The sequence below is a fragment of the Cryptomeria japonica genome, chromosome 10 (genome assembly GCF_030272615.1).
Source record: "Cryptomeria japonica chromosome 10, Sugi_1.0, whole genome shotgun sequence".
Taxonomy (NCBI): domain Eukaryota; kingdom Viridiplantae; phylum Streptophyta; class Pinopsida; order Cupressales; family Cupressaceae; genus Cryptomeria; species Cryptomeria japonica.
The window spans coordinates 568,150,709-568,171,473 of NC_081414.1; the positions used below are offsets into that span (position 1 = coordinate 568,150,709).

The 20,765-nt window shown below is 36.0% G+C and overlaps 1 protein-coding gene across 6 annotated transcripts in view; it reads left to right on the forward strand.

The window, feature by feature from the left end:
* Positions 1–17,826: 17,826 nt before the first annotated feature.
* LOC131027731 (uncharacterized) overlaps positions 17,827–20,765 on the forward strand; it is a 93,170-nt gene continuing 90,231 nt past the window's right edge. The window contains exons 1-3 of one of the 6 annotated variants that reach the window (XM_057957823.2): positions 17,827–18,169; positions 19,793–19,834; positions 19,917–20,024. In XM_057957823.2, the coding sequence (XP_057813806.1) occupies positions 19,945–20,024 (80 nt within the window). In that variant the 5' untranslated portion in view covers positions 17,827–18,169; positions 19,793–19,834; positions 19,917–19,944. Of the gene's footprint in view, positions 18,170–19,792; positions 20,025–20,765 lie in introns of all 6 variants that reach the window. The other 5 variants (XM_057957822.2, XM_057957827.2, XM_057957826.2 and 2 more) reach the window with 5 other exon arrangements.

The following is a 20,765-nucleotide window of genomic DNA, read 5'->3' on the forward strand; positions in this document are numbered from 1 at the left end:
AGTAACTTAGATAATTAGCTTTCAAATAATCAAGAGTTGTCTATTTGAATTTTCTCGCAACTAAAGAAGGATTGGTTAGTCTTGTCATTTGCCTCTCAAATTATGTGTTCTTGGATTTGTAGAAGGGAAAGTCATCCTCTTCCCTTGCAGACGATAGTTTTCATGTATCTTAGCGCACAATCTCAATCTAATATTATAAGTTCAGAGGAATGACACAATCCCAATCTACTTCATTCATGCGAAAATTTGGTGATAAGCTTTCAAGAGAATAGATAGAATATATTTGCTTTCATGCCCAACTTCATAAACATTTTCAAAAACTCCATGATACATCATAGAACTTTTTTGTGTGTCTTTTAATTATTCTTGGTAGATATTTCAATCACTAAATCAACAGAGCAGCTTTGGTTTTCATTAGAAGTTGCATGTCCCTTTCTTTGTAGACCATAGGACAAGGCTTTTTTGATACATGGTCAATTATTAGTTCTTGCCTATGGTAGTATACTATGCATTCATTCAATCCAGCTTTTAAATTAGTTCAACCAATCATTGTTTAGAATTTAAAAATTTGAGCAACACTTCTATAGTTTAGAATTTTTTTTTTAATTTAATAATTTAAAAAATATCATTTATCTTTCTTGTTATTAGTTCTTGCTAGGAATAGTCATTGTAAAAAACAAATTATTATTATCATTTTTTACAAATTTTGTGAGCTCAATTAATGACTTGAATGACATATATAATATTATATGCATAATTATAAATGTACATGTTGACTTTAACATTATGTTGTCTCAATGAATGACATTTGTGATGTCATTCATATCTTATCAATTAAATATACAATTTAAAAATATATATTAGACAATATATATTCTAAAAAATACTTACCTACTTTATTTATTGTCTATTTAACAATTAATAATGTTTAATGTTTTGATTGTTTTTAATTATTTATTCATTTTTTTTGTATCCATTATTCATATAACATACAATACATAATTATTGTATAAAAATAAATACATACAAGTATTGAAAAAATATATATAATAACTTCAAATAATAACATTTTTTTATTAATTATACTAATTTATTTTAATTATTATTTTTGCATCGATGATGGGGTGCAAGATGCTACAAATAATTTTGACAGTCCATGTTTTATAATTTTGACGTGATTGTCTGAACACAATTTTGAACAGGTATCCAAACACACTTGCAAGAAAAAAAATTCAAGTAGACCAAATCGATTGAAAATAAGATAGATGAAAATTCTATGCTCAAGTTCCTTAATGCTATAAGCATTTGCCTTCCTACAAATCACCAAAAAATGGGAGCTAGAAACAAAGAGCAATCAGCTAGATGACTAATGATGTACATGAATGCTATATGTTTCCACTAATCTAATTGCAAACATCAACTATTCTACCTAACAATAACTATTATATCTAACTCTTATAGGCAGGAACTTGACGCAATGTGTCTCTTGTTATCAATTGCAACTCTCAAAAACTTCACAATCATGACTATATCCTTTTGATTTTTATAGGAACGTTCCTCCATACAATCAACAATTGTATGTCTATATTCGATATTCTATGATGATGAGGATTTCTTGAGCCATTACTTTTTATTTAATGTAATTGATTATAGTTGGCTATTGAGCCAACGTAGCTTAGTTTTAACATTTGACATGTATTACTTTTGATTGCATGTCTTTCTATCATCGAATATGGACCTTATATATATGAATTTTCATCTTCCATGAATGTGATTCATATGATTATAGTCAATTTAAAAAAAAAATCAAGACAAAATTAAACTCAAGTGAACTCAAGTTGTAGTTCGACCTAGTTCAGTTTAACCATAGTCCATCCAAATCGTGGTCAATCATCCTTAGGTTTACTCCACGCTAGTGAATTTAAATCTAGTCAACTTAACTATAGTCCACCCAACCCATAGTCAACTAACCCTAGATTTGCTCCACCCTAGTTAATTTAACTCAAATCAATTTAAACTGTAGGTCAACCAAACCATTATCCAACATAACCTTGGATCATCCAACCCATAGTCAACCGACCCTAAGTTTACTCCGTCCTAGTTAGTTTAACTGAAGTCAAATTAAACCATAAGTTAACTCAATCTTAGTTTAAATTACCCATAGTGCATTCAACCCATAGTCAACCAATCCTAGGTACATTCAGTTCCCAAGTTTAGCTCAACCATAGGTTAACTCAAGCCAAGTTAACTCAACTCTAGGTTCACTTAACCTTAGCTTAACTCAACCTTAGTTTATTTCTTGCAATAAAGTATATTTTAAAGAAATATTGTTGGTTGATCTTTTTTGTTTCCATTATAGCCAATTATTTAAATGCATGAAAGAGATGAATGGTTTATATGTTGGAAAATAAGAAATATTTCCCCCGTTGATCTTACAAGGATATTATTAAAAAATTTCATATCTAACATAATTTTAGTAGCAAGAAAATTTGTAACACAACAATTAAAAAATAATAGAGAGGAATTTATCCAATATGAGAAACACAAGCAACATACATGCATATAACACCATATATATCCTAGGAAAACCCTTTTGAGTAAAAAACTTAGTTTCGAAAGTACTACTCATCATATTAACAATAAGTCATATTTATAACACAATTTTGTTTTTAATATTTGCTCTATTAAGGGAATGTCACCTTCTCTCATACATTCTCTTCACCTTGTGAAAAATATTACAAACATAAACAAGCTTTAAAATCTTATCACAAATACATGGAGCTATATATCCATCAACATATTGTAATGTCATAACTAAGAGTGATGAGAGATCATTACTCTTTAATCATGGAGGAAATCTAATAGCATTTTGGTATAATAACCTTTCATTGACCGTCCAAGGGGTTGAGCTTAATTGGTTAAAACACTGGGTTCTCACTGTGGAGACTCAAGTTCAATTCCCAATAGGGACATCTAAAGTGGAATTCTAAGCTGTGACTCTTGGCCTTCCATAATGGGAAAGGTCTTGGGTCAATCTAATCAAACATAATAATAATAATAATAATAATAATAATAATTCAAAATATTATGGCTACAACCTATTACCTATTAAAAAAAAAAAATTCCAAGGGGTTGAGCTTAACTGGTTAAAACATTGGGTTCTCACTGTGGAGACCCAAGTTCAATTCCCAATAGGGACATCTAAAGTGGAATTCTAAGTTGTGACTCTTGGCCTTCCATAGGATGGGGAAGGTCTTGGGTCAATCTAATCAAAACATAATAATAATTCAAAATATTGCAGCTACGACCTATTACCTATAAAAAAAATTAAAATAAAAAAAATAACCTTTCATTGACCTACTATTTTTTCATAATATCACTAACTCTATGTTTGCTTGTATAGACCATGAAAGAAAAAAAAAACCATTGTGGTATGAGAAGATCGTCAACTAAAAACCATGACCTAAGTGGTAAACATGCAATTAGAACTCATGACAATATGTGGGAGTTACAAGAATATTTATAAAATGTTCAAGACCTTTCCCTCAAAAAAGGCATCCTATTCTAGAAAGGACAAAATATATCATAAAAGAACAAAACGGGTTCACATTCTCAAGCTTAAGGCACAATATGGCAAACCAAATTTCTCATTTGGTAAGACATGTAACCACCAAAATTATTATCTTACAAAATAACTCTCCATTATAGATTCATCTTACACCATTCCCATGCAAAAACCACTTGTCAAATGATGCCTTACAATGTAACCTCCCACATTATGCCCTCTTATAATAATTTAATTTCATCCAAGAGAATATTACATCTACATGTACCTCCAACTACCAATGGGCATTCTATTCCATAAATTATACACATACACTAATATTTTCATAATATTATAGTCTTAACATATTTCAACATTATGCTTGCTAATTGGTAGTATAGGGTTAATCCTAGGGGGAATAGGTGGTGCAGGAGCACCTACCTATGAATACATGAACCAAGAACAAGAAAATTTTCTATTAGCCTAGAAGGAATGTAATAAGACCCTATGGGTCCTTTTGGTAGTTCGATGTCCTAAGAGTGTGACAAGTTTGTCCATGTTTAGGTCAAATCGTCATCTAGGGTCTGGTAGAGCAAATTGAGTCAATAAGGGTCACAATGGTCTAAATTGAGGGATCAAGTGACCACAAGTCTATTTGAGTCATTTTTTATGTTTTAGAATAAAATGTAATAATTTTGGGGGACTATGATAGTCTGGAGTCTAAGTTGGTTGAATTATGCAAAAGTTGTCATATTGTTAATTTGTTGTCATGACAATTTTGCACTTTTTTGTAAGTTATGATTCTCCAACGGTCAGTTCAGTTTGAAAAATGGTTGGAGGAGGTTGTGGTCATTTGGGAGATGGCTTTAAAGGCCCCACACACTAAAGGATGTATGTTGGTTGATTTGGAAAGGAAATTAAAGCATCAAGAACTATTGGAAACTCGTAAAAAAACGTCTAATTTTTGTTGATTGGATACTGAAGGTGGATTGGAAAGAATGCCCAGGGAATATTTCTTGTAACTAGATCATTTTACCTTTGTTTTTATTTCAATGTGAAGTCTTGAAGTGATCATTTCCCCATTCTACAAGAAAATCTCTATCGGGTAGCCTAAAACCCTAAAATCCCTAAGGTTTGATTGCAATAATGGGTTTTGGCCTATCAATCCTTAACTGAACACTCTTCCATTATAGTATATGATAAGCCATTGTATAATATGTTAGTTACAAAATCCATTAAGAGGATACAACAGGGTGAAGAGGATGGAGAACTAACCCTAGGTTTGGCATCTCTATGTGACAAACCAGTTTGATGAGTGCAATGTGTGCACTGGAAAGGGGTTTGAATGTGGTAGGAGATTACTTTGGAGGTTTACATAAAATTTCATGGTCAGTGATGGTCACACATTAGGAGAACCAAACCGGTTTGTGGAAGGTGTTCAGTCAAATAGGTCTAATAGCCCTATTAGGTCTACTAGTGCAATATTGGTTGGGATATTTGCAAGTTGGTTTGATATCGAAAACTAAGTTACTATTGAGAACTCCCAAAAGGGTATGTAAAAATATAATTTGTTTGCTTAGATCCTCAAGGTGTCAAAAGTTATCACCTGGTTCCTTCAAATGGAGGCCTAATAGCAACCAGTTCAACTTGTGGGCGAGTGAGTCAAAATTGATGTTCTGGTGGATCTAAACCATGAAATCCTCTTTCATTTGTGTTAAGGTGTTGTGAGAACACCCCTCTAAGGATCATTGTATTGAATTGGTCAAGTGGGCCATTCAAACCCTAAATCCTAGTAGTAGCCCACTCATGCATGCAAGGGTGTGGGTAGTCACACAAGAACTTGAGAAGTGTTAGTTGTTTGTAAGTGAAAATAGTGGAGCCTTTGGGTCTTCCAAGGTGTTGTTTGGTTCCATTAAACCATTGCTTGACATGGTGTTGTATAAGGATATTTAGAATTAGGGATTACCAGTTGAGTTTGTGAGCCTTAGAGGTTGGTTGGTTCAAGGTTATCCTTCTGGTCTGTTGCCTAATCATCATATTGGTATCAGAGCAGGATTTTGAAGATCACTTGGGTGGTGTGGTCTTAGTGTATGTAAGAGGAAGAGATTGAAATAGGGGTTGACAAAATGCCTCCTAAGAGTATGTCACAAGATGTAGTGAAGAAGTTGATTGAAGAGATGCTTGAGTCCAAGCTTGAAGAATTGAAAAAGACTAAGGATAAGGAAGATGGAAGTGACACTGATGAAGAAGGGGATAAAGAAGATGGGGAATCCTCTAAGAGGGTAGAGGAGATACCTGCAGATCAGAGGGCATTTGTATATGCCTCGAGGTCAGTCAATAGGGACACCATTGATGGGTTGCCTATGTATAGTGGAAGTATGGAAGCAGAAGAGGTGATAGATTGAATTGAGGCATTGACTAGTCATTTTGAGTACAAAGAAATCCTTGAAGATAAGAGAGTTAAGTTGGCAAAAGAAAGGTTGAAGGGGGTCTGATCTTACATGGTGGAACTATGTACAAGGGGAGAGAGTTAAGGAGGGAAAGAGTATGATAACCTCATAGGAAAGGATGAATGCTAAAGTCAAGGCACAATTCATGCCCATTGACTATAAAGTGAAAATGTACAAAACATTGCAGAACCTCAGATAGAGAGACCTTGATGTGAATACGTATACAAAGGAGTTTCATAAACTCAGTCTCAGATCAAAGAGACAAGAAGAGGAGTTAGAGAAAGTGGCCAAGTACTTTAACGGCCTAAGGATGAACATCCAAGATGAGATCAACATCTTGGCAGTGGAGACAATAAACAAGTGTTTTCAATTGGCCCTAAGGGCAGAAGAGAAACTAAAAAGAAGAAGTGAGCATGGTAATAGAGGTAAAGGAGGGAGAAGTTTTAGAGACAGAGACAATTTAAGAGGAAGAAGTCCTAACCAAAGGTCTAGTGGTTAATCTAGCCAAGGAGAGCAAGTTGGGGACTCAAGTAGTAGAGGAGGCTACAGTGGGAGAAGACCTAATGGAAGAGGTGGGACAAATGGATCAGGGAGAGGATCCAAGTTCTCCAGTATGAGATGCTATAACTGCAATGAGATGGGGTACCCGACCTATAAGTGTCCAGAGAAGGCCTCAACTTCTCATGTTGGTGAGAGGAGAACCACTTTGACTCAAGAAGATGCAAGGAGTGTGACATCTCCTGAAGTAAATTTGACATCGGATATGGGAGAGAACCTGATGGTCAAGAGGACACTGCTCAAGGAACCAATGAAGATTGAGCCACCCCAAAGAAAGGCTTTGTTTAGAGTCAACTGCAAGATTCAAGGTGAGGTTTGTAAAGTTGTCATAGATTCAGAACATTGTATCTTTGGAAGCAGTAAACAAGTTGAACTTGGAAAGGATACCCCATAGTTGTCCATATAGGGTCAGTTGGTTGAACAAAGGGCAACACATACTCATCAATGAACAAGCATGAGTAGAGTTCAGTATTGGGGTATAAGGATAAAATTTTGTGTGACATCCTTCCAATGGATGCTTGCCATATTTTGCTTGGAAAACCATGGTAGTTTGACAGAAAGGCTCATTATGATGGAGAAAACAATGCTTACTCTTCCCAAAAGGATGGTGTGACTTTTAGGATACAGTCAGTGGTAGAAGGGGATCCACAACATGTAGGATCTAGTGTGATGATGGTAAGGGAAAAGGAATTCCTTGATACACTAAAGGAGGAAGGTGGAGTGGGTTTTGCTTTGATTGTGAAGCCCAAGGAAGAAAGGAAGAAGGGTCTGAGTGAGGTAGGACCTAAGGAGGTCAGAGATTTGCTAGAGAGGTACAAAGGAGTGGTTGCAGAAGACATACCAGACTCCCTACCACCTATCAGAGATATTAGCCATCAGATTGACCTCATACCAGGAGCAATACTTCCTAACAAGGCAACACATAAAATGACCCTGCAATAGAATGAAGAGATAGCTAGGCAAATTCAAGAACTCCTAGATAAAGGGTTGGTGAGAAAGAGCCTTAGCCCATGTGCAGTACCTACTATTTTAACCCCAAAGAAGGATGGGAAATGGAGGCTTCATATTGATTCTAGGGCTATCAATAGCATAACCATCAGATATAGGTTTCCTATTCCAAGGATAGAGGACCTAATGGATTATTTAGGGGGAGATACCTATTTCTCCAAGACTGATCTCAAGAGTGGGTACCATCAAATAAGGATAAGAGAGGGGGATGAATGGAAGACTGCATTTAAAATGAATGAAGGGTTGTATGAGTGGCTTGTGATGCCTTTTGGTCTTTAAAATGCCCCCAGCACCTTTATGAGACTAATGAATGAAGTGTTGCAGAAGTTTATAGGGAAATTTGTGGTAGTCTACCTCGATGACATAATGGTGTTCAGTAAGAGCAAGGAGGAGCACTTGAAACACTTGGAGGTAGTCTTGAAGTAGTTGTAGGAGCAAAAGTTGATGATAAATTTAGAAAAGTGTGACTTCATGAAGCAGGAGTTGGTGTACTTAGGCTTTGTCATCTCTAAGGGTGGCTTGAAGATGGATTCTTCCAAGATAGAGGCTATTTTGAATTGGCTTACACCTAAGACAGTCAGAGAGGTAAGAAGTTTTCATGGTTTGGCAACATTTTATAGGAAATTCATTAGAAATTACAATGATATTTGTGCACATATGTTAGAAACCATCAAGGGTGGTGGTAAGGTGAAGTTTGTGCGGACCAAAGAAGCACATAAGATTTTTGAGTGTTTAAAACAAAAAGTTGCCAAATACCCAGTCCTAGTATTGCCTGATTTTAGTAAGGTCTTCACCATTGAATGTGATGCAAGTGGATTGGCTATAGGAGCGGTATTGAGACAAAAGGGGAGACTGGTGGCCTTTTTCTGTGAAAAACTAAATGAAGCAAAGAGGAAGTATTCCTCATATGATTTAGAGTTGTATGCCATGGTAAAAGCTCTAAAAAACTGGAGGCATTACTTGCTTCCTAAGGAGTTTATTGTGTACACTAACAATCATGCTCTTAGTTTTTTGAATGGATAGGAGAAGCTCAGTCATAGGCATATGAAATGGGTTGAAAGTCTTCAAGCATACACCTTCATCATCAAGCACAAGAAAGGGGTATCCAATAAGGTTGCAAATGTTCTAAGTAGGAGGGTGTTGACAGTGCAAGAAGTGCAGTTGCAAAGTATAGGTGTTGAAGCACTAAAAGGATTGTATGAAGAGGACCAAGATTTCAAGGAAATATATAAGGTATGTTGCGAGTTTGCAAATGCTTTTCATGGAGAGTTTTCTGACTACACCTTGCAGGATTGTCTTTTGCTCAAGGGGTGTCAGTTATGTATCCCTAGGTGTCCAATGAGGGATAATGTAGTAAATGAGAAACGTAGTGGTGGATTAGGAGGTCACTTTAGGCTAAATAAGACTTTGGACCTAGTTAGGAGATTTTAGTTTTGGCAAAAGATGCAGACTGATATTAGAAAGTTTGTGGAGAGTTGTATTGTGTGTCAGAGAGAAAAGGGGGTCTCAACCAATGCAGGGTTGTACCAACCTTTGCCTATACCAAGTAGACCATGGGAAAGTTTGAGTATGAAATTTGTGATGGGATTACCCAAGACAAAGATAGGTCATGACAATGTGTTTGTTGTGGTAGAAAGGTTCAGTAAGATGGCTCACTTTATTCCTTGTAAAACCACAAATGATGCTAGCTATATTGGAGGATTATTTTTTAGAGAGATTGTTAGAATCCATGGGTTGCCTTTGAGTATTGTATCTAACCAGGACAACAAGTTTGTAGGGAATTTTTGGAGAACCTTGTGGAAAAGGTTGGGTACAAACTTGTCTTTTAGCTCATCCTATCATCCTTAGATTGATGGCCAAACTGAGGTTGTGAATAGGTCATTGGGAAATCTTCTTAGGTGTTTGACAAAGGATCATGACAGTAGTTGGGATGTGGTGATACCTCAGGCAAAGTATGCCTATAATGATTCAACAAACAAAAGTACACATTTGAGTCCTTTTGAGATTGTGTATGGTAGTCATCCAAGAGGAGTTTTTGAATTGAGAGATGTCCAGGGGTTAGACAAGAGGAGTGGACATGTTGATGAATTTGCAGAGGCTATGAAAGAGGTGCACCAACAAGTCAGAGATACCTTACAACATAACAATCAAAAGGTTAAAGCAAGAGTGGGTCAGAGAAGGAGAGATGTGCAGTACCAAGTGGGTGACATGGTCATGGTTCATCTTAGCAAGGATAGGTTGCCCAAGGGGAATCCATAGCAATTTGATGATGAGAAGGATTAGACCTTGTAAAATTTTGAATAATATGGTCCTAATGCTTACAAAATTGTACTCCCTGATGATATTTCTATTTCACCTATATTTAATGTGTCTGATCTAAGATTGTATAGGAGTCCTACTATAAGAGAATGTGCAGGTGAATATGTTCAGGAAAGTGAAGAATGGATAAAGAACTTACCACCTAAGGAGCCACCTAAGATGGAGTGCGTTTTGGATAGCAAGGAAGCCAAGAAAACAAGGCACAAGACCTATTTTGAGCACTTAGTTAAATGGCAGGGCCTTCTTGACTCAGAAGCTACTTGGATGCTGGAGGAAGATATCAACAAGCATGGTGGTGATTTACAACAGCTGGTCTCTAAGAGGACTTGAGACAAATTTCACTCGGGGAGTAAGGTGCAAGATCACCTACCTATGAAGACATGAACCAAGAACAAGATGATTTTCTATTACCCTAGAAGGAATGTAATAAGACCCTATGGGTCTTTTTTGTAGTTCAATGTCCTAGTAGTGTGACAAGTTTGTCCATGTTTGGGTCAAATTGTCATCTAGGGTCTGGTAGAGCAAATTGAGTCAATAAGGGTCACAATGGTCTAAATTAAGGGATCAAGTGACCACAAGTCTATTTGAATCATTTTTTATGTTTTAGAATCAAATGTAATCATTTTGGGGGACTATGATAGTCTGGAGTCTAAGTTGGTTGAATTATGCAAAAGTTGTCATATTGTCAATTTGTTGTTATGACAATTTTGCACTTTTTTGTAAGTTATGATTCTCCAACGGTCAATTCAGTTTGAAAAAAGGTTGGAGGAAGATGTGTTCATTTGGGAGATACCTTTAAAGGCCCCACACACTGAATGATGTATGTTGGTTGATTTGGAAAGGAAATTAAAGTATCAAGAACTGTTGGAAACTTGAAAAAACCCATCTAGTTTCCGTTGATTGCATGCTGAAGGTGGATTGGAAAGAATGCTCATGGCACAGTTCCTATAACTATATCATTTTACCTTTGTTTTTCTTTCAGTGTGAAGTCTTGAAGTGATTGCTTCCCCATTCTACAAGCAAATCTCTATCGGGTAGCCTAAAACCCTCAAATCCCTAGGGTTTGACTGCCATACTGGGTTTTGGCCTATCAATCCTTAACTGAACACTCTTCCGTTATAGGAGATGATAGGCCACTGTATCATATGTTAGTTCTAAAAGCCATTAAGAGGATACAACAAGGCGGAGAGAATGGAGAACTAACCCTAGGTCTGACATCTCTATGTGACAGACCAGTTTGATGAGTGCAGTACGCAAGAATTGAGTGGTAGAGCACTGGAAAGGGGTTTGAATGTGGTAGAAGATTACTTTGGAGGTTTACATAACATTTCATGGTTAGTGATGGTCACCCATTAGGAGAACTAAATCGGTTTGTGGAAGGCGTTCAGTCAAATAGGTCTAATAGCCCTATTAGGTTTGCTAGTGCAGTATTGGTTGGGATATCTGCAAGTTGGTTCGATACCAGAAACTGAGATACTATTGAGAACTCCCAAAAAGGTATCTGAAAATATAATTTGTTTGCCTAGATCCTTAGGGTGTCAAAAGTTATCACCCGGTTCCTTCAAATGGAGGCCTAATAGCAACCGATTCAACTTGTGGCTAAGTGAGTCAAAATTGATGTTTCGGTGGATCTAAACCATGGAATCCTATTTCATTTGTGTTAAGGTGTTGTGAGAACATCCCTCCAAGGATCGTTGTATTGAATTGGTCAAGTGGGCCATTCAAACCCTAAAGCCTAGTAGTAGCCCACTCATGCATGCAAGGGTGTGGGTAGTCACACAAGAACTTGAGAAGTGTTAGTTATTTGTAAGTGAACATAGTGAAGCCTTTAGGTCTTCCAAGGTGTTGTTTGGTGCCATTGAACTATTGCTTGACTTGGTGTTGTGTAAGGATCTTTGTAATTAGGGATTATTGGTTGAGTTTGTGAGCCTTAGAGGTTGGTTGGTTCAAGGTTATCCTTCCGGTCTGTTGCCTCCTCATCAATAGGGAAGATGTGGAGTGGATTAAATTGGAAAAAGGCTGGCTAAAGATCAATTTTGATGGTGCATCGAAAGGGAATCTTGGGCCTTTAGGGGCGAGGTGTGTTGCTCGGGATTCTTATGGCAACATCCTTGCCATAGATTCAAAAAAAAATGGAGAATGAGACTAACAATGAGGCAAAAATACAAGCGACAACATTGGCAATTGAAATGGCGAAAAGGATCAAAGTTGATCAATTGCATCTCAAAGGGGACTCTCAAATAGTAATAAACGCAATTGCCAACGGGGGCACTCATGTTTGGAAAATTTTCAAAGTGGGTCAAAAATATTCGAAGAAAATTAGAAGGTTTCAAAAATTTCACACTCTCACACGTATATAGAGAAGGCAATGCTTTGGCTGACTCACTGTCCAAGTTAGCAATTAAGTTGGCAAAGCGATCTTGGAGGTAATGATTTGGTGATGTATGGGATCAGTACGGGTCCTGCTTTCATTCCATTTAATTTTTGGTAGCCTTAAACGCTAGGAAGGATGAGATGTTTTGAGGTGGTGGAGTGTAGGGGCTTAGACATTTATTGCCTGCATGCTTTGAGGCTCCAGTTTTTTAGTGCTTTTACCTCTGCATTTGTGTGCACTGTCTACTGTTTGGAGTTGAATTGGAAACTTCTCGAAGAAGCAGAGTGTTGGCAAATAAATTCCATTAAGGCAAATTTCAGCCTAAAAGTGGCCAAACAATAAATGTCTTTTTGGGGGAAGATTACAAATGACCACTTGAAGAATGTTTTTACTATGTATGATCCCTTCTTTCTCATCTAGGTCAAACAAGTTTTGGGGTATGAATTTCGACTAGCAAACATGAAGTACTGGGTGAATACAAACATTTCTTCCATGTTTTGTGTGTGGAGGTTGGAGTGCAGTACTATCCAAGAGGTGAAGGGTATAATGGAATGTTGTGTGAAACTGAAATGGAGGGTGGGATTGGATGCTCTTCTTGCATTGGTGGAGCTGAGATGAGGGTTTGTCACGACTCTTGGTGATTGGGTGGTGGTTCCTGGCTACCCACAAAATGTGCTTCCTTTCATTTTGTGGAAATCTATGGAGGAAAAAAACACAAACAAACATATTATCATGGAGGGGTGGCATATTGTCAGAGACTATGTGACTGACTGGGAGATGGTGTTGGCGTTTGGACTGCCGAGGGAGTTGACGGACCGTTCATAGCTCAAATACAAGCTGGTGGACTATTGGAGGGGTGGTCATCCACATGACATAGACAGAGGTTGCAGTGCACATGGTCAAGATGTTGGGGGTGGTCGAAGGACAAGGAGATCTAGCAAGCAAAGAAACATAGAGGTACTACAAATTGATGGGGGTGGTGAAAATATGTAATTGGGAATGAGTGATTTTTTTTTTTGTTTATGAAAAAAAAACTGTGACATTTTTGGATAGTTTTTAATTTGGGTTCATGGGTAGAATAGATGGGTGGATTTGTTTGAAATGCCCATTCAATGGTAGGCTAGTGTGGTAGGGTTTGGACTGGGTTTTGAAACTACTAGTGGGAAAACCTTTTGTATTTCAGACTTTTACTACATATTAATAAAATTAAATATTTACCAACCAAAAAAAATTATATTGCAACATTATTCTACTAGGACTTATGCTATGAATAACCCACCTAATGCTAACATCATGGATAATATATGACTATTTTCAAAATAACTTAAATTATGGGACTAATGGTATTATGAACGTCTTTATTTGTTTATGGATTAAAATGATAAATTAGAGGGTTCATAACTATTTACATCCTAAGAAGAATTGTCCTTAACCCTAAATATTGTTTGGTTAACTATCATTGCCAAGTATACTATTAAACTATGGGCTTGTTGACTAAACGTAACTATTTCTCACTACATCTTATTTTTGGAGTTTTTTCTTTGGACAATGAGGTTCTAGTTATTCTAGGCAGTTTTAAAATCTTTTGAGGCTTGAGAGAGCCTACATTGTCATCATTTCAATCTAATGAAGCATATAAGTGCTGGCATAGATAAGACCAAATAAATCACGGAGTGGCATTTTTAAATCTTTCCAACTCATTTTCCATTAGATGGGGCACACTAATTGTTAGCCTAACAATGCAAGTTATTATTTGTCAGGATTTGATATTAGTTAGTTAGAGTTTGGTAGGTCTTCTAGGTTATTCTTTGCTTATAGGTCTATGTGTGGCAAGTTGTAATAGAACATGAGGCTATTGGATCTTTTCATCAATGGTCTATGTATTTTAATAGGTATCAAGTCTTGTGATTGATAGGAGTAAGAAAGATCCCTTCATCTTTGTCTCTAGTCAAGATTGCTACACAATATCTCATATAGCCTTCACCCCAAAAAGGTACAATAAAGGGAAAAAAACTCTCAACAAGTGTTAATATTGCTACCTTGATAGATCCAATAGCAATCATTAAAGTTCAAGCTTGGGAAGTGATAGAGAGTGAAAGAAGCAATGACCATTAACCTTTTATTAACTTGAAAATCTTTAATCGACAGACCAAGACAAAATTGAATGTAGTTTCAGATCTTAAATGCTTTTTAAAATGCATAACAAGTATACACAACACATTCATGGCCATCATCCACTCTCTTATAGATTATGAGCATGCAACCACCGTACTATTGATAGTCATGAATGGTTGCAGTTGCATGCATTGAATAAAGATATTTAATAGTTTAAAAATCTCTTAGTTCCCATAATTCTCAAGAGGATACCCTTGTGCCACTAGAAGAGCATTAATTTCCATCAATATTATCAATTCTTGTCTCTTGCCTTTTGTATAAATAAGATCCTCGAGCTCATTCTCTTTTAAGATTCAACTTTGTAAATTAATGCCCAATAAGTTTTTTATGTAGACTTCTCTCAATTTATTTCTTTAAGCCCCGAGTGGCCCTTATTTATGTGTCTATTTTTTTGGGGTTTTTGAAAATGTGATTGTATGAAACCTGAAGTGATTGATATATGTGAAGTTGTGATTATATCTATATGTCCTCCTTCCATGGTTGTTTATGAACAAATAATTATCTTTTACATGTATGTCATGCTATATTCTTCTTTTTTTGACCATTGAGTATTGTATAAATTACTCAATGAGAAATTAGTAGGAAAATCTAATTTGATGCATAACCTCTCATTTTAACTATTACTCCTAGTAATTCCTATACTTTTTTATTTAAGATATTAGCTAAAATAGATAAGGAACTAACTTTCTAATCCAAAAGATTGTCTTACACTTCAAGGTCCTACACATTGTCTTACACTTCAAGGTCCTACACATGTAGAAATTTCCATTCTAATGTTCTAAATTGAGAGATATTGTTATCTAGAATATATATAAGTATTAAGACTAAGAAAAGTAATATTAACAATGTAATGAGCCAATGCATAAAATGAGTTAAGCCATCCAAATGATTATCTTAAGTAATTTTAATTAATTTGGTAAGTTTCAAGAATATGAACCAAAATTTAATTTTATAGGAAAAAAAATAAAAATGACATTATGTTGTTATGGGATTAGATTGTTAGGTGGAGGTGCCTTTTTCCTAGTGTAGTAACAAAGAGCAACATGAAATTGTTCTTATGGATGCAATATCATCAAATAACACGATCATACATCTTGATTCCACTTCACAATACCTAATAAATGCCACAACGAGGTGGTTTCTATGAGGTCCTAATTACACAACACTAAGACATTGATTACACAAACTCGTTTTGGAACCTTGACCTTAACATTTACAAGATCAACTAAATACATAAGATTTTAGTCATATAGGAATGAAGGGTTCTTACCATTAAGATAATAATTTATTACTTATTAAAAGAAATGATAATGGGAGAATCTAAATTAATGATGTGGACATGATGGTAAGGGGTCTTATGATTGAGGTATATTTTAAGATTGTCTTTAAGAGATGATGATGGGAAAATCTAAATTGTATTACTATGAAGTTTAGAAATTAAGATATAGAAACACACTCTAGTATTGCATAGTGACTTCTTATTAAAAAAAAAAAACTAGAATGTTTCAAGATGTTCACACACTATGTTTTTGATTACGAGAAAAACAGGTTTTGAGGGGACTCGAAACCCCATACAACAGGTTTTGGAGGGACCTGAAACCCAATAGATTTTATCGGGATCTAGAACCCAACAAAGCAGGTTGCTAAAAGAAATAAACAATGAAAAACCGCAACCAAAATCCAGCAAAGATGACTAAAACCAACAACAACCAGCATAGTCACGCCACACCCAACAAAGCTACATCTCCAAACTATAGCACAAAAGAGTAATAATCGAGGGTATAATAAGCACCCTCAACCAACTTTCAGGGTTTTGAAAGGTACCCCTAACCTTCAATAACAACACCAGATTACAACAAATATTCATACAATTTGAATCTGGCCAGTAGGGGGTTTTGAAAGGCTCCCTCAACCTTCAAATTGGGTTTTAAAATGGAACCCAAAACCAACAACTAGGGGTTTTGCCAGGCACCCTCAACCTTAAATAATGAGCTCAACACACCATACACAAGATTTTCCCCAAACCAAAGACAACAGAAAGACCGACTGGGCCCTTTAAAACTAATAGCAACTGGCCTGCCTGTGGGATAAACCAGGAACCCACCACTAGAAAAAGGGGGAATAAAGACCCCAAAAACCAGAAGGAAGGAGGCCAAACCAAGAAACAACAAAAAGGAACCAGTCTAGGAGACAAGCTGGGATTCTGGGAAAAAGAACTTCCAGACCCACCCAAGGAGACACCTTTGAGAGAAGAAACAGGCATCCATAGCCAATAGCAAGAGGAGCACCAAAAGTCAAAAATCCCCAACATTCCATCTCTCCACCTCAATAGGAAAGATCTCCACCTCTACAGGATGAAGAATGAAGCAGAAAGACAACAACCAACACTCTCCAACAGCAAGCAGAAACCAGCCCTTTCCCCTCCACCAAATATCCACCTCCATAGGAAATATGGTCACCTCTAACAGACAAGGAGGGGAAAAGAACAAGAGCCAAGAAACCCCTCTCAAAGGTTCACACCAAAGACAACTCTCCACCTCAATAGGAGAGTGGCCCAACAAAGAAGAACCAAAAAAAGAAGCTCCTTCGAAGAACCAGAGCACTAAAGGCCAGAACAACAAAAAATCCTCAGCATAGAGGAAAGGAGAGAACACAAAGAGCCTCTCCACAAGAGATCTGCCAGGGTCCCAGATCTTCCCAAACACCATCCTAGACACAGGCAAGAGAACACCACCCACCAAAGAAAGAGCAAAAAAAAGGCCATTGACAAGAACCACCGCACACCCCTGAAGACCAAAAAAAGAGGCCACAAAAAACCCATGCCAAAACGCTTCCATCGCTGCCGCAACCTCCACTCCTTCCTCTGCACCAAACTCCTCCACCCACCAATCCAGCAAAGAAGAGCCACGAAGAGCCCCATCAAACAGTCGCGACATGGAAGGTGAAAGGAGGAGAGGGAGGAAATCATCCTCATCTGCAACACCATCTTCCCCATCTTCTGCAACTCCTTCGCACAAAACCCCTCCCGCTCTCCCACACCATCATTTCCATTTCAAAAAAACAAAAAAACAAAACAAAAAAAACAAACAACGTTATGTTGATGTTATGATGATGTTGTATGTTGATGCAATGTGTGTTTTTCTCTTGTTAGGTGATTCCTAAACTTATTTCCTAGATGATCCAAATGGGTTAGGATCTATTCTTTTATACACCATCTTAATGTACAAGTTTAAACATTTTACATTCAAGTTAGCAAATAATAACTAGTTAAAAGAAATCAACTTAAACTAAAGATTAAATTTAAATTAAAAAGTATGAAATCATTTTTATATTGAACTAATTCCTAAATATATATTAATAATAAAAATTAAGACCAATAGAGGGGAGAAGTGCAGGATATGCAATTTTCATCCTCCTATGTTTTCTTCTTGGCACAAACAAAATACAGACGACCTTTAAACTTGGAATATGTTGGCATTGAAGGTTTTTTCCAGAAATTATATATTATAATTTGTTTTCTTAAATTGTTCTCATTTAAGTTGAGAGTGCTCAAGAGGCTACAGGGTAGTCAAGCGCTTAAATAAAGAACACGAGCAAATTCAAACCCTATGTGCCTTATTTGAAGTAGAAAAGTACTTGCTAATTTGAATTTTAACTAACTCAGAGAGAGGTTTTCTCGGTCACGATCTTATACGGATTTTGGCATAAATATGCCGAGCAGCGAATTTGAGCGAAATCTTTGTAAGACATCTTAATCCTATAAAATAAGTTGGGAATTTAGTCCCATTCAATTTAATTGCTTTCCACATATTTTTCACGCCCATCCATGAAGGTTTAGTGTTTATTCAGTTTGGGAATCGTTCAATAACTAGTTTAAGTTGATTATAATTTTTAAGGTTTTAATGTCATGACAAAATTCAACATGTAGAGAGCTTAAGGTTTCACTGCAATATAAGGGTGTCTGGAGTTTCTTGGCTCATTGATCTTGTTTTTCGTATTCCTTATCCCAATCGGTTCTTTTTTCTGAAAACTCATCGCCTAGCCATTATGATTAGAAATGTTGTCCGTAAGTAGACAACCATCAAAAATAGTTGGTGTAACTTGTTAGTGATCTGCTTTTCATTCGACACGTTACTTTTTAAGATGCTGAAATACAGACAACCATAAAAAATAGTTGGTTTTACATGTTAGTGATTTGCTTTTCCTCTGACCCATTAGTTTTTAGGATGCTGAATGCATCCCCAATTCGCCTTATTTCCACGGTAATATTTTGAGGAGAATTTGGGCCCGGGTCAATATATTTAAGTGTCCTCCATTACCATTACAGTGCAACCTTTAGACTTCATTTATTGGATTCATAATGCCTATATCTAAATCTAAACCATTCATCCTACTGTCTAGTTCATTGCTTCTAGCCTTCCATACTGCTTGATTTTCAATTTTAGCTTTTCTCAGACGTTTGCTGCATGGCCTCAGTTGCAGCCTAATTTCTATGTTCTTTAATACTTAAACAAATGCAGTATATTCCTTATTCTATGGAATTTAGGATTAATGTTGGATGTATCAAGGCATTCGAATTTTGTTTTGAGCAACATGTGCGTCATAACACTTTCTAGTCTCGGTGGATATAGTTTAAATAGTTTCAGAGCCAAATTCTCGTTGGGTATGGTTTAAATAGTTTAAGAGCCTAATTCCAACGTTGCTTGATTTTCTTTTTCATTTTTGTTCTCCTCATATTGTTAATTCGTATTGCTTAAAGACCATGATACACAATGAAATGTTACTTTGGTTTTCAGAGGAGTTGGCATAAATTCTTAGTCCTCACTGATTATCATTGCCAGTTTACTCAATCATAACTCATTTCATTTGGTCCATCTGCTCGATTTCTACTGATCTACTTATCCCAGGGCTACATTAAATTTTATACCAGGATAATTGTTGTCAGATATAAATAAATTTATGTCGAGTGTTTCATGAAAGAGAGGTGAAACAAATTTGTTCGGCATACAATAGCATTATCAAACAGACAGAATATTCATTCATTGCTAATAACAAAAATTAAACACTGGGCATAGATACACATGTCCAGCTCTTTCCGTGTATATTGTGAAAGAAACTATATTGAGGTCCATGCCTAAATGAAAAAGTCATATGTCAAAGCAATCATGACATCTCACAAAACTTGTATCAGATGACCAAATATATAGGAATCTATGTCTTGTGTGAACATCATATTGGTTAGTAAGGTGACAGTGACGGTTTTGACGTTTTTAGTTATAGTCTTATATGATTCATGAGGTATCTAATGTTTAATGTTTCATGTTTTTTTATTGACACCAATTTTGTATCTTATTGCATGTAAAGTTTCAAAAGAAAGTTGGAGAAGAAGTTGATTGCTGTGATATTGTAAGTTGTATTATGTTTGAACACTAGGGAGAACTTTAAACTGTTATACCTATGCAAACCTATTGGTTGAATAATTTTTTAGGTGCAGTCATTGGTGATATCAGTTTTGTATGTTGAAGATCAGAAAGATGCAGGACTGCAGATCACAAGGCCAGCGTCCAGTGAAATACACTTACATGCGTCTGTGCTTGTAAGTTATTACATTTGACCAGTTCTTCTATTTCAGACACTATGGAAACACTCCTTTTTTTTGAACAAATGGGACAGGGATTCACACGTTTGTGCATAAGGTTATTATACTACAAACAGGAACACTTAAAATAGTGTAGTTCTCTTCATGCATTTAAAAAAAGCATGGGATATACTTCTACAAAATCACCATTATATCTTCAATCTTCTTTTCTTTTTAATAATTAGCGACTCTAGGAATATCCAAACCATTAGATACTATGAGAAGGAGAAAATAGTAATTTCACATAGTTCTCTAGTATCTTGGGGTCTGGGCAATTTTATTACAGATAATTCTTCTGGAGAGATGAAGACAATGTTTTCTCAAAGGAGATACTTCAAATGATTTGCTAATTGATTAAAACCCCCACCTTGTCTATCTCATACCAAACTTTAAAACTTCTTGATTTTTGTGTGAATTATAAGTAGATTATATATACATATGTGTTAGCAAGTAGCTAAGTTGTGATTTCCATCGATAATTAGGTCTACTACAATAATCATGATCAACCTTTCAAGACATTGAACAAAAGACACTCAACTCTTTTTCTTTTTTATCAACTCAATTCTAAAAACCACTTTATATGTGAATCAGCCCCTTTTTGTGGTTATACTCTTCATGGCACTTAATAGTATGAATTGTATTTCATAACATACAACCTAATGCTATAACAGATGGCCTTTAGTAGAAAGTAATAAAATA